General features: G+C 49.7%; 1 protein-coding gene across 3 annotated transcripts in view; it reads right to left on the reverse strand.

Annotated features, from left to right (window-relative positions):
- The window catches only part of VPS13B (vacuolar protein sorting 13 homolog B), a 731,003-nt gene that overhangs the window by 27,168 nt on the left and 691,685 nt on the right, over positions 1-12,150 (reverse strand). For all 3 annotated transcript variants that reach the window (XM_075549441.1, XM_075549440.1, XM_075549439.1), the window contains exons 53-54: positions 8,587-8,714; positions 8,169-8,365 (exon numbers count right to left, since the gene is read on the reverse strand). In XM_075549441.1, coding sequence (XP_075405556.1) covers positions 8,169-8,365; positions 8,587-8,714 — 325 coding nt within the window. The remainder of the gene's footprint in view (positions 1-8,168; positions 8,366-8,586; positions 8,715-12,150) is intronic.

A 12,150-nucleotide genomic window follows, 5' to 3' on the forward strand; every position in this document is an offset into this window, starting at 1 on the left:
AGAGTGCCACAGGCAGGAGACTTGGTGTGAGAATCAGCCCTGGGCAGCGATGCTGGTGCATTTCCCTCTCCTCTGTGACATCAAGTGGCTCAGAAACAGCTCCCACACCCCTTCCACACTGCTTTTCTAAACAGTTGGGTCTAAATACACTAATGTCCCTCAATTTTGAAGGACACTTCTTAACACCTTTGCCCTTGTATAGTCCCTTCCCAAGCTTTCAAGAAATAAGCCCAGATGCCAAACGCAGCCAGATGACTGAATCCAAGCTAACCCTGCATAGCAATTAAGTAACCAACTCTTAGGCTTGGGAGAAGTAGCAAATCACTGTGGGGTGTAAGATGCTAGGTTTGTTATGATGGTAGAGATGATGGAGCCGCCATCAACCTGGGTCCCCCAGGGACCACAGAGAAAGAAAACAGCCTCCGAAGGGCAATTGCTGGGCACGAGGGCTGAGCAAGATGTAAATCCCAGAGTTATCTAGGCTGCGTAACTTACCCATTGCAACTCTATAGAGACTGACAGTGGAATCGGGTTCTATCCTAAATCTGTACTAGGAGGCTCTGGCCAGAAAGGATACCTATTGCTGAAAAAGTGGGGGCCCACACAGATGACAGCGCCAAGCCGTTTAGCAAAACTGCAGCCTGCGGGAACTTGGGCGGCAGCTCGCGGACCTCATACATGTGTAGCTCTAGAAGATGAGGGTTGCAAAGCAAACATTAGGAGTGTGTTGTTGGCTGCTGCCGGCCAGCCTGGCAGTGAATTGTGGAGATGAGACTAGCTCAAACAAAAACGCAACAAATGACAGGCCTTCCCAAACCTCCGGGTCTCTCAAAGCTGGCCCTGCCCAAGGCTTTTCACCTTCGGCAGTAAGACTGGAGGTTTAAAAGCCTGTGACCACAATAGTAAGTATACTGCTATCGAGTTGGTTCCGATTCAGAGCGACCTCGTACAGGGTTTCCGAGCCCCAATCTGCCTGTGAGCAGCCAGCCTCATCTCGCACCTGCCTTGTGGTTAAGTGCTTAACCCGCAGCGCAACCAGGGCTACAAAGATCCGTGCCAACCCTTCGGGCTGCGGACAGACGTCACACCACCGTGAGGACGACCAAGACTAGCTAGGATGTACAGCTTTTCCACAGGCGCGCTCTCAAACCCGGGGAGGTGAGGAAGCAAGATCGCAAAGACGTATGTCCTATAAGGGCCTGTGCCTGTGACTACAGGCACAGGGAGTTAGGTCTTGGGAACTGAACGGAGATGGCTACTTCCCAATAAACTGACGAGACTAAAAGAGGCAGTGCTTACTTGAGACTCCACTCAAGCTTCCTATGTGGCCAGGAAAGGCACCCAGAGGGTGAGCCAAGGGCCCAAAGAACCATTGTTCAGGAGCATCTCCAGGGACTGAAGTGGGGCTCCGAGACCATGCCGTCCCCACCCCCCTGCCGGGCAGTGCCCACAGCACGTGCCTAGGGTAGGGCCGGAGCTCCGGGGGCAGGAAGGAGGCTTCGGCGTGGCTTTCAATCCGTCCTCCATGAACTGTCCTCCTGCCCGGCCTGCAGAAGGGCAGGCAGAGGTGCTGCTAAGTCCAGGGAGTTGCGTGGGGCCCCAGAGAGCGTTGCTCAGAAGTCCCGGGCAGCTGGTTACACTCCCGGGGAAGAGGTGGGTTGGTTTGTGAACTGGAAAAAGAATGAATTCAATGACTGAGACCCAGAGGGGATTTGCTTCCCCCCAATTTTTCGCTATTGCACAATAACCTTGAGGGTCAAGATCAACAATATCGGCCTACTGGCAGTAGTGGTGGGAGGTTCGGAAGGCCATCAAACAAAAAAAATTCCCTCAAACTCATTGCCCCCATGTCGATGCTGGGTTTGTACTCCTGTAAAGAGCTACAGTCTGGGGAGCCCAGGGGCAGCTCCACCCTGACCTAGGGCAGCTATGGAAGACCCTAGGCGCCCCATGATCAGAGACTCGTGGCTCTGATGATGAAGACAGTCTGCGCTTTACCATCTGGATCTCTATTGGAGCGCTATCATCACTGAGACGCTTCCTTAGCTATTTTGGGGAAAAGACTAGCATCCCAGGCCCACGGGCAGCCTTTCACCCAGTAGCTCTTACTGTACATGCCAGTAAGGAGCACTTCAACCACACCTGCATTTTTCTGTGTACTCAAGTTATCGCTATTGAGGAGTCTCTTCATATACACCCACATATCGAACAGTATTTTAAAGCTGTAGACGGATTCCTTTCCCTGGGCTGTGAAGTCCCAGGCTGACGCCCGGGCAAAGACAGAGCAGACTCGGACGTTCCCGTGGTCTCATTCTCCTCCCACATTTCTGGGGGGATTTGTTGCTTGTTTTCTGGTATCGATAAAAATCCGGGCTCACCGAGAGGGCACTGAGGCTGAGAAACACTCAAACCATGGGCATGCTTTGTTATTCAAAGTCCTTCAAACTGCATCTTCCCCAAATCTCCACGGCTTCCTTCTCCACTGGGGCTCCAATGGCGATTACATCTTGTTGAGCCTTCTCCTGTGATCCTCTTCCATCCCCCACCCCCATCAAACTCACTTGGCTTCCCCCTCAAATTTTCCCTTTCTCTCAGCAACAGGTTCGCCATCTGTCCTCACTGCCAGCCCCTCAGCACTCATGCCACTGCCCAAAGGGTCCAGCCACATGCTTTGCTAAAGGCAGTTTTCTCCCCTCCGTGCAGTCCTGCTGTCCACACTTCAAAGCGACTGTGTTCTCCGCTGCCTCCGAGTCCCGTCAAAGGAACGACAGCATGACACGTATTGACCTGTGCTGGGAGCTGACGTGTCTACATTGATCGGAAGGGGATCTCTGCTGACAGTGAGCTACAAGCCATTGCTCAGATAAAATGCCACCCTCTTCCTTGGGACGGAACACGTGTACAAGGTACTGCTATCTCCAGATGAAGAGTTTTTGACAGGTACCAAATGAAGGACAAACATGATATGAAACAACTCAATACTTAGTCTTTGAAGGGACCCTGAGATTCCAACTGAGGGAGGAGCCCCAAGCTGCAGAGTGAGATGGCAGGTGTCACCTGCCTGGTCACAGGCCCAGTGGATGGTACCTGCTCTGAGATGTGGAGAAGACAGGAAGGTGGATGGGCTGGCAACAGGCAGATCCTGTAAGGCGCTGTTGCTATAATCTGAGCGTGGAAGGATGAACAAGGGCCTGAGTAAGCCCTGGGGTCGGAGACAGGGCAGGCTCTGAGTCATTTCTGAGAAACTTCTGGTCGCACCTGGTGATTTACTGGATGTGCAGGGGAAAGAGAGACAAAGGCAGACAATGGATGCTCTAGAAGAAGATCGCCTGGAAGCCAGATAATCCTGGGTTCGAATCCAAGATCCACCTGCTGTGTGCAAAGTAACCTCTGGCCTTCGTGCAGCCTCTACCTTTCAGAGGTGCGACACAGAGACATGCTTGGAGTATCTGACGTACAGCCCCTGTCCCTCTGCTGTAAGCTCTACGCACCGGGGCATGGAAACGATCGCTTTAGTGCAGTCAGGTTGAGCTTGAGGCGCTGCGCAAAGCTCGTTCCACAGAGCTGCCTGGTGGGAAGCCTGAACCACAGACTTGGGGTTGTGGAGAGATGTAAGGGCCAGTGAATCCGGGTGACAGACGGCCGCTAAAGCGCTGAGATGGATTCTTTAGATTTCCCAGAAAGGGAAAAGAAGGGAGATGATTTTCAGGACCATCAAGGTAGAAAAGGCTGGAGAGGGATGAAAAAGCAGCAGCAGGTATTCCGGATCGAATTCTTCCTGCTGTGAATGCACCCAAAAGCACGGCAGGGGACCCCCACTCCCAGGTGCCTTGGGAAGTAGCTGTGAGGCAGCCAGAAGACTCCCCCCCCCCTGGACCCCCCTGCACTGGCAGACCCGCAGGAGGAGGTGCGGAGTTGCTCACACCTGCTCAGGTCCTCAGGCGGATGTGGAGGAAGGGGAGTGAAGTGAGAAGTCAAAGTGCCTAGTCCACACGTGCTAGACATCCGGATGCCACTGACTGACCTTGCCCTCACATCACACTCCTCGTGAAGGCTGGAGAGCTCTCAAGTGGCCGCATCGGCGCTCAGGGTGACCTGTCACATCTGCACCGAACAGATGGAGCCCAGCTTCATCCAGGCCTTAACGTGACTCACGATGCTCTTGGAGACGAGGTAAGGAGACCAAGAAATCATGCACAGCCTCGTTTCAAATGCGCTTCGAGATGTTCTTCTTCTAAAAGGAGACGGTACAGTAGACGGTACAGTTTGGGGTGCTGGTGTCTGACTGAACCCAGGCTTTGGGGAGAAGTCACCCCATCATGACCCCAGTCCTCCCTTTCCGTTCTGGCTAGACCGGAGCATGTCCACTGGCACAGATAAGAGCTCATGACACACGGAATCCAGGTCAGATTCCTCCTTGAGAACAGAAATGGGAGTAGTGATACCAGGAGGGTAGGGGGAAGGTGGGACGAGGGGGGGAGGAAAGGGGTACTGATTGCACTGATCCACACATAACTACCCCCCCCCCACACACACACACCCAGGGAGATGAACAACACTAATGTGGATGAAGGGAGACAGTGGTCGGTGTAAGATATGAAAATAATAATAATTTATAATTTATCAAGGTGTCACGAGGGTGGAAGGAGTGGGGACGGAAGGAAAAAAAGAAGCTGATACCAAGGGCTCAAACAGAAAGTTAATGTTTAGAAAATGATGATGGCAACATATGTACAAATGTGCTTCATACAACTGATGTATGGAATGTTATAAGAGTTCTAAGAGCCCCAATAAAATGATTTTTAAAAAGTGTGTGGAAAAATTATTTTAGCTCTATTTTCCCACACTTTTTGAAGCCCTCACCATAACCCCACCCCCAGGGGGACGAGCAACAGAAATGTGGATGAAGGGAGACAATGGTCGGTATAAGATATGAACATAATCATTTATATTTTATCAAGGAGTCTCAGGGGGGACAGAGAAGCTGATATCAAGGGCTCAAAAGAAAGCAAATGCTTAGAAAATGGTATGGCAACATATGTACAAATATGCTTCATACAATTGATATATGGAATGTTACAAGAGCTTTAAGAGCCCAATAAACAATCTTTAAAAAATGGGTGGGGAGCAGGCAGGGAGGGGAAAACATGAGGAGGTGATGCCAGGGGCTTAAGTGGAGAGCAGATGTTTTGAGGATGAGGCAATGAATGTACAAATGTGCTCGACACAATTGATGGTTGTATGGATTGTGATAAGAGTTGTATGGGCCCCTAATAAAACGATTTTAAAATAAATAAAGTAGATTTTAGATTTACAAAAAGGCTAATGGTTCATGACTGTGTCTGTAGGCCACAGGCTTATTCCACTGTACCACGTTTGCGATGACTTGGATGGGCATGTAGGACACATGCTCAGCACATCTAGAGATGACACAGAGTAACAGGAATAAGGAATACGTCAGATGCCAGAATGACTGTGCTTTACAGAGTGAGGTCAACAAGTTGACCAACAACTGCACGACTTAACGTACTGGAGGATCGAGGTGAAGTCCTGCCATTGGGTTCAACACGTCAACCGCAGCCCAGAGTGTACGATAAAGCCCCGAGGGACGTGGCTGGCCGCAAGCTGAGGCGTGACAAATAGTCTGAGCTTGTTCAGAAGCAGCCAGCTCCATCTTCAACTCCAGTCACGGAGGCGCAGGGAGGTAATGGCTGGGTAGACCACATTTGGAATAGTATGTGCCATCCTGGCTGCCAGATGGTTCAGAGGGGACATGACACGTTAGTGTGCTCAGGCAAGGGGAACTGTGAGATGGGCCTGGAAATCACATTTGCTGGGGGACTGACTCAAAGAACCAGACATGTTTGGCCCGGATAAAAGAAGGCTCAGAGAAGATAGCGAAACGGCCTCCCAAACAATTGTACTATTGCTGTTCTGACGAGATGTGAATAAGTGACGTCCCAGAGGGCGAAAGGCAGAAGGATGGATTGTTTTCTGCTTCACCGAAGAAACTTTTTGCCTCTCACAGATCGAAGGAGCCACGACTGATCTTGGCAGTCATCTGAGTGTGGAGGACTCCTGAGGTAGGTAAATAGAGGAACTAGCAAACCGCTTTCTAATCTGTGCATTCACACAGACGCTGTCGCCAGCACAGGGGGTAAAAGGGCAGCTGGGGAGTGGTTAGGCAGTCACCTCAGCCTGGGGTAGGAGAAACAGAACAGGCCGGATGTTGGCCAATCCAGATTTTTGCTTGATTCTCCTTAATTAGAAACCACCCAGCGAATCATTGTTAAACCTGTAATCTCTCACTGGTAAAATAAACACACACACTACGGCTGTAATTTAGCAGCATCTCTGTGCTGTTCAAAGGCTTTATCTTGGGGCAAGACCCCAGAAAATCCAAGGGGACTTCACAAAGATCACTCTTGGTCCAAAAAGAAAAAAAGACTTTTCTTTATGTGATTATGAAATTATATCTCACACATCACCCCTTTTAATACATTTCAAAATTGTATAACACGTTCTTACTTGTAAAATGGAGCCAGGGGCACATTGTGACCGATGGAAGCTAAAGGTGCTTTTATCCCTCACAGCATAGCTAGGACTTGACAGGTGTGTGCAGGTCAGCTTTGACAGGCAGATTACGTCCAATCGAGGATCCAGGGCGGAGGGAAGGCTCCCCAAGACAGACACACGGAGGCCTACTGGAAGGGCTGCTTCCTTTCATTGGAGGAACAGCCCCACCCCTCCTCGGGGACTTACACGCCCCGGTGGATCACAGGCGATGCTGTGAGAATCTGAAACAACTCTCCCCCCCCACCCCCCAGAGGAAAGAGGCAGGAGCTGCAGGGCATGTGTGCACCTCCTGAAAGATCAATGGGCACACGAGGCTTTGCGGGGCCCGGGCGACCACGCAGGGTAAGAGTGCTGGAAAGAGCACCTCTCTTAGCTTTGAAGTCTGAGGAAATTTAGCGTGAATAGGAATGCCCAGCGTACGGTCTGGCAGGTAGAATGCTCACTATTGCACAGAATTCCCTAGACTTATGTGAACAGGACTTAAAACAGAACACACACAACTTCCGTGGGATGCAGGGAGTTCAGAGAATGAGACGAGGCATCTCCTGAAGCGGCAGACCCTGAGTGTCCCTCAAGGAACACTGCTGATGGCCATCCCACCCAGGGCCTTGGGGCCACAGCCAGGGCAGATTCCACACCTGTTCCATAGCTATGGAGTCCCCAAGCGCCTGCCACCTGCCACCTCGCTATGTACTTCACCAGTAAACTTCAGGTTGTGTCACGCTCTCAAATCTCTACACCGTGCCTGTCTATCTCACCTCCCTCCCCACTGCGGCCAAGTCCTCATGACCCTACCTGGGCCTTGGGCTTGCCTTTCCTGTGCAAGCCCTCTTCTCGCTTGTTATTTCCCACTTCTTGATTGGCTGCTCACCGCTCCCCCCTCCCCCACCCCCTGCCCCCAACTAATTCCCCGCAGGGCCACTCTAGGGAAGAACAGTGTGGTGTGCACCTCTTCCTCTGCTCCCGCCCCTCCTGTTGGCTGGGCCCTTGCAGCTCCCCGGTACTGTCTGGCTTGCCTTGGGTCCACCCTTCACACACAAGACCTTTCTCCTCCCCAGGCCCTCATTCCACTCCCTTCTCCCGGCTGAGGTTGCCGGATCTTTTGCCCGGGACCCTCCTGACCTGGTCTTTTTGCATGCTCTCATATTCTCATCCCCGCAGCCATTCATTGCTTCGCTCGCTATCTAAGCCACTCTTGTGCTGACAGAGGCCCTGCCACACGCTGCCATGGGCGACGGGTCAACAGGACAGAGTCCCAGGAATCTTGACTTGGCGGACATGATGGAAAGAAATCAGGGTGAGTGTGTCTCACAGTGTTCTACGAGCACACAGATGCACAGTGTAGATAGGAGAGGCATCTTGAGAGATGAGGACAAAAGTTCCCCTCTAACCGTGTGTCTGTGCAGTGGTGGCAGGCACTCTGGAGATCATACTTATATAGGAGAGCCTGCAGTCTCATCCCAAGAGGCCCTCATGTAGCAGTACGCAACTCAGTCTTTAGGAGACCGTGTTTACAAGTAGACACCGGGCAGAAATCACAGGCAAGGGCATTTTCCTCTGGGCCTGGGCAGGGCCAGGGCTGGCACACGCACCTGGGTGCCCGGGTGGTTGATGTCGATGGCGTCGCTCCAGTCGGTTATCTTTCCCAGCAGCTCCACTCTCAGCAGGAGGCTCGGCAGCAGGTCTTTGGTTCTGCAGTCTGGGTAACTGCAAATCTGATGGTACAGTTCGTGGTGAATTGAGCACTCGGGGGGGATTCTTCTGCAGTAAACCTCGAACTTTGGGGTATCTGCAAGCGACAAGGAAAGGAGCAGCACACGAAGAGTGAGCCTTGCTGACAAGATGCAGGCATCACACGTCACTCGGTGAGCCAAACTTCTCACGGGGGGATGCTGACTACTTCTATTTAAACACTCTTCATGGGATCACAGGTAACTCACTATGACAACAGAAACTTCCAGAGAGAATCTCTGGTTTGTCTTATTTTACCACAATTTTACCGTAAAATACCTTTGATATTTTCCTTGAGAAGCATGGTTACTGGGCACTGGTTATGGAAAATTATCCGAGGACTAGGGTCTTCTGAGAGGGTTAAATACGTCACTCCAAAGTGCTCTTGATATGTCAGGGTTATCGCCCTAGAATAGAAGCAACGACAGAGCTGGTTTAGAAATAACGAATGTTTTCTCTCTTGGGACATGCATGCTGGAATTTGCTAACTGCCTACACTACAGCCACGGGTCTGTTTCCTGATCAGAATGGGCATATAGATTTACACTTTACGAGGTGAGATTATGGAAAGGAAAGTGCTCCCTGACTCCTAGCTCCTCGTCGGAGACACTCCGACCTTGTGCTCGCCTTTCCCTGCCCTTTCTCCTTTCCTCCAGGTTCTATTTTTGTTTTTAAAGACCATTTCATTGGGGGATCTTACAGCTCTTAGAACAATCCATACATCAATTGTGTCAAGCATATCTGTACATTTGTTGCCATCATCATTTCCTAAACATTAACTTTCTATTTGAACCCTTGGTATCAGCTCCTCTTTTCCCTCCCCCGCTCCTTCCAAACTTGTGACTGCTTGAAAAATTATAAATTATTATTTTCATATCTTACACCAACTGTTGTCTCCCTTCACCCACATTTCAGTTGCGCGTCCCCCTTGGGGTGCGGGGTAGGTTATGCATCGATTGATCGTCCTAAACTCTAATCTGTAGCGCTGTACATGCTTAGGTCTATCTAGAACTGGAAGGCAGGGCTCAGTTCCTGATAGTGGAGGGGGAGGAAGCCTCAAGGAACCAGAGGAATATGGTAATTCATAAAAACAGCGGTACTGGCCTATGTACCTCTATTTAGATGGTAATACATCGAGGAAGTAGGCAGACTTTGGGTCTCTGCTCAAGGTCTCCCTCAATACAAGAACACTTTATTCTAACAACCTGTGATGCTCACCCTCCTGACACGATTGTTGAAGATAAAATGGGATCAGGTATCAGGCATCTAAGACCCAAAACAAAACCATACTCAAGGTGAATTAGGTGGGGGCATGCTGGGGGTGCCATGGACTAGAGACTCAATGCCCATCTGTAGACAATTGGACATCCCCTCACAGAGGGATCACAGGGAAGAGATGAGCCAGTCAGGGTGCGGTATAGCACCGATGAAACACACAACTTTCATCTGGTTCTTTGGTGCTTCCTTCACCGCACTATCATGACCTAAATTCTACCTTACAAGTCACATTAGACCAGAGCATGCACACTGCTACAGATAAGAGCCCGAAACACAGGGAATCCAGGATAGATAAAGAGAGTAGAGATACCAGGAGGATTAGGGGAGGTGGGGGGAGAAAAGGGGACTCAATCACAAGGATCAACCTGAATCCCTTCCCAGAGGGATGAATAATGGAAAAGTGGGAGAGGGGCGACAGAGGATGATGTAAGATATGGAAATAATAATCTATAATTTAACAATCTATAACACCTCATGAGGAAAGGGGAAGAAATGGGGAGCTGATATCAGGGGCTCAAGTGAAAATGATGATGGTGGCATATGTACAAATGTGCTTGACACCCTGTATGAATGTATGGATTGTGATAAGAGATGTAAGAGCCCTCAATAAAAGGTGTTCTTTTTTAATATACTGAACAAACTCAGCTTACACACGAGTGTATGTGGTACCCTAGCGTCTCTGATGTACTTGGGAACTTCGAAGGGTAGTGATACGCGAGATGATAGACCTATGCAGCCTGCCCGCCGCAGTGAGGCCCTCTTCTCTGAGCATCTCTTCCTTTCATCACTTGTCGCAGACATTATGTTTTTACGACTTCCTCCAATTTGTGCATCACGAACCTCGTCAGAGGAGTAGCCTTCTGTACCTCTGGCTGGAGATGTGCGCTGAGTTTAAGGGAGTGTTTCTGACGATTATGTTGATAAATATAATTTACTTTTTAGCCTGGACAGCAGCCTTTGGAAGAATATTCCACTCTGAGTATCAGGTGTACAATTCTTAAGAATTCAAAGATTGGTGGTTTATTACTATTATTTAACCCTTCCTATAAATATTAAACTCAAAATTTGATTGAAAGTAACATGAGCTAGTCCTGGCCCCCAGGTCTTTGAAGTTGGCTTGCCCAGTTCTTCAAAATTCAGCTGGGAAGAAAACTTTGGTGTTAGTCCAAGGATTGTCCTCTGAAAGTGAATGTACTTCCTCCTGACCCACCACCTCCTCTCCTTCCTCCTCCCACCCGACAGCACACGTGGAGTGGTGTCACTTACATGGTTTCCCCAAATGCTTCTGACCACTCACGTGGGCATTTGAGACAAGGATAGTTGGGGGGAAGTTCTCACACCTGCCGCAATGACCAGCAAATAGAGGCCTGTTAGGACACTCTGAGTGCCTGCTTGACTCCCATTGTTCAGTGGAAACTGGGAACCACATTTGCCATCTATCCAGTTTCCTTGATAAGTTAGAGCCGTCAGTCCATGTCACACGTGCCAGAGAGGGTTTTATTTTTCCTGCTTTGATAAGAAATTTGTGTGGTCATCTGTCAGTCTAAATCAGAAATCTTACCTATCATCAGGGGCAGCCTGTTTCTACACAACAGTTTTTCTAGTTGTAGATAATACGTCTTTTTCTCATGATAGCCAAAGTGGGTATTCCATAAAATATAATCCCCTCATGAAACTTGACAAATAATATAAGCCAGATTCAGAAAAGGCTGTAGAGAAAAGGATACCGTGGCTAATATCAGCTGGATTTTGATGGGAAGCAGAGAATAGCAGAAAGATGATTAGCTCTTTTTTATGGACTGCGTGAAGGCATTGACTGTGTGGATCATAAGAAGCCATGGATACACTGCAGAGGATGGGAATCCGGAACTCTTCATGATGCTCCTGCAGACACTCTACGGAGACCAGTGGGCAGTCATTTGAGCAGAAGGAGGACATTGCATGATTTAAAATCAGGGAGTTATTCCTGAAGGTTGTGTCTTTTCATCAGACTTGATCCATCTGTAGACTGAGCAGGGAGTGCAAGCAGTGGGACAGCATGAAGACGGGCGTGGGCACCAGGATTGGAGGAAGTCTCGCTCCCAGTCTGCGAGCTGCAGATGGCACAGCCTTGCTGCCGGAAGCTGGGAAGACTTGAGCCTTCAGTGTGGATCCTACCTCGGCATAAACCGAAGTCCTCACAAAGGGGCCAAATACAGACATTAGGATCAATGGAGAGAAGGTGGGCGTTTTCTCGGATTTTTTTTTTCCACTTGGATCTATAACAAATGCCGGTGGAAGCAACAGTCAGGAAATCAACATATTGATTTGGGAAAATCTTCAGGTGACCGCTTTCCGGTGTGAAAAGCAAAGAGGTCACTTTGAAGGAGGACCAAGCTGCTTTTGACCCACACTGTCGTATTTTTCAGCGGCTTTGTGAGCGTTAGAAAGCTGGAGAAGGAAGAGGGGACAGAAGAGGGCTTGATGCTCTTGAACTACGGTGTTGTCAGGGAGCATAGAGGAGCAGACGGATCCGTCCTGAAGAACAGCAGCCAGAGCCTCATTAGAAGCAGTGTGGGTGAGACT

Source organism: Tenrec ecaudatus, chromosome 5 (assembly GCF_050624435.1).
Source record: "Tenrec ecaudatus isolate mTenEca1 chromosome 5, mTenEca1.hap1, whole genome shotgun sequence".
NCBI lineage: Eukaryota > Metazoa > Chordata > Mammalia > Afrosoricida > Tenrecidae > Tenrec > Tenrec ecaudatus.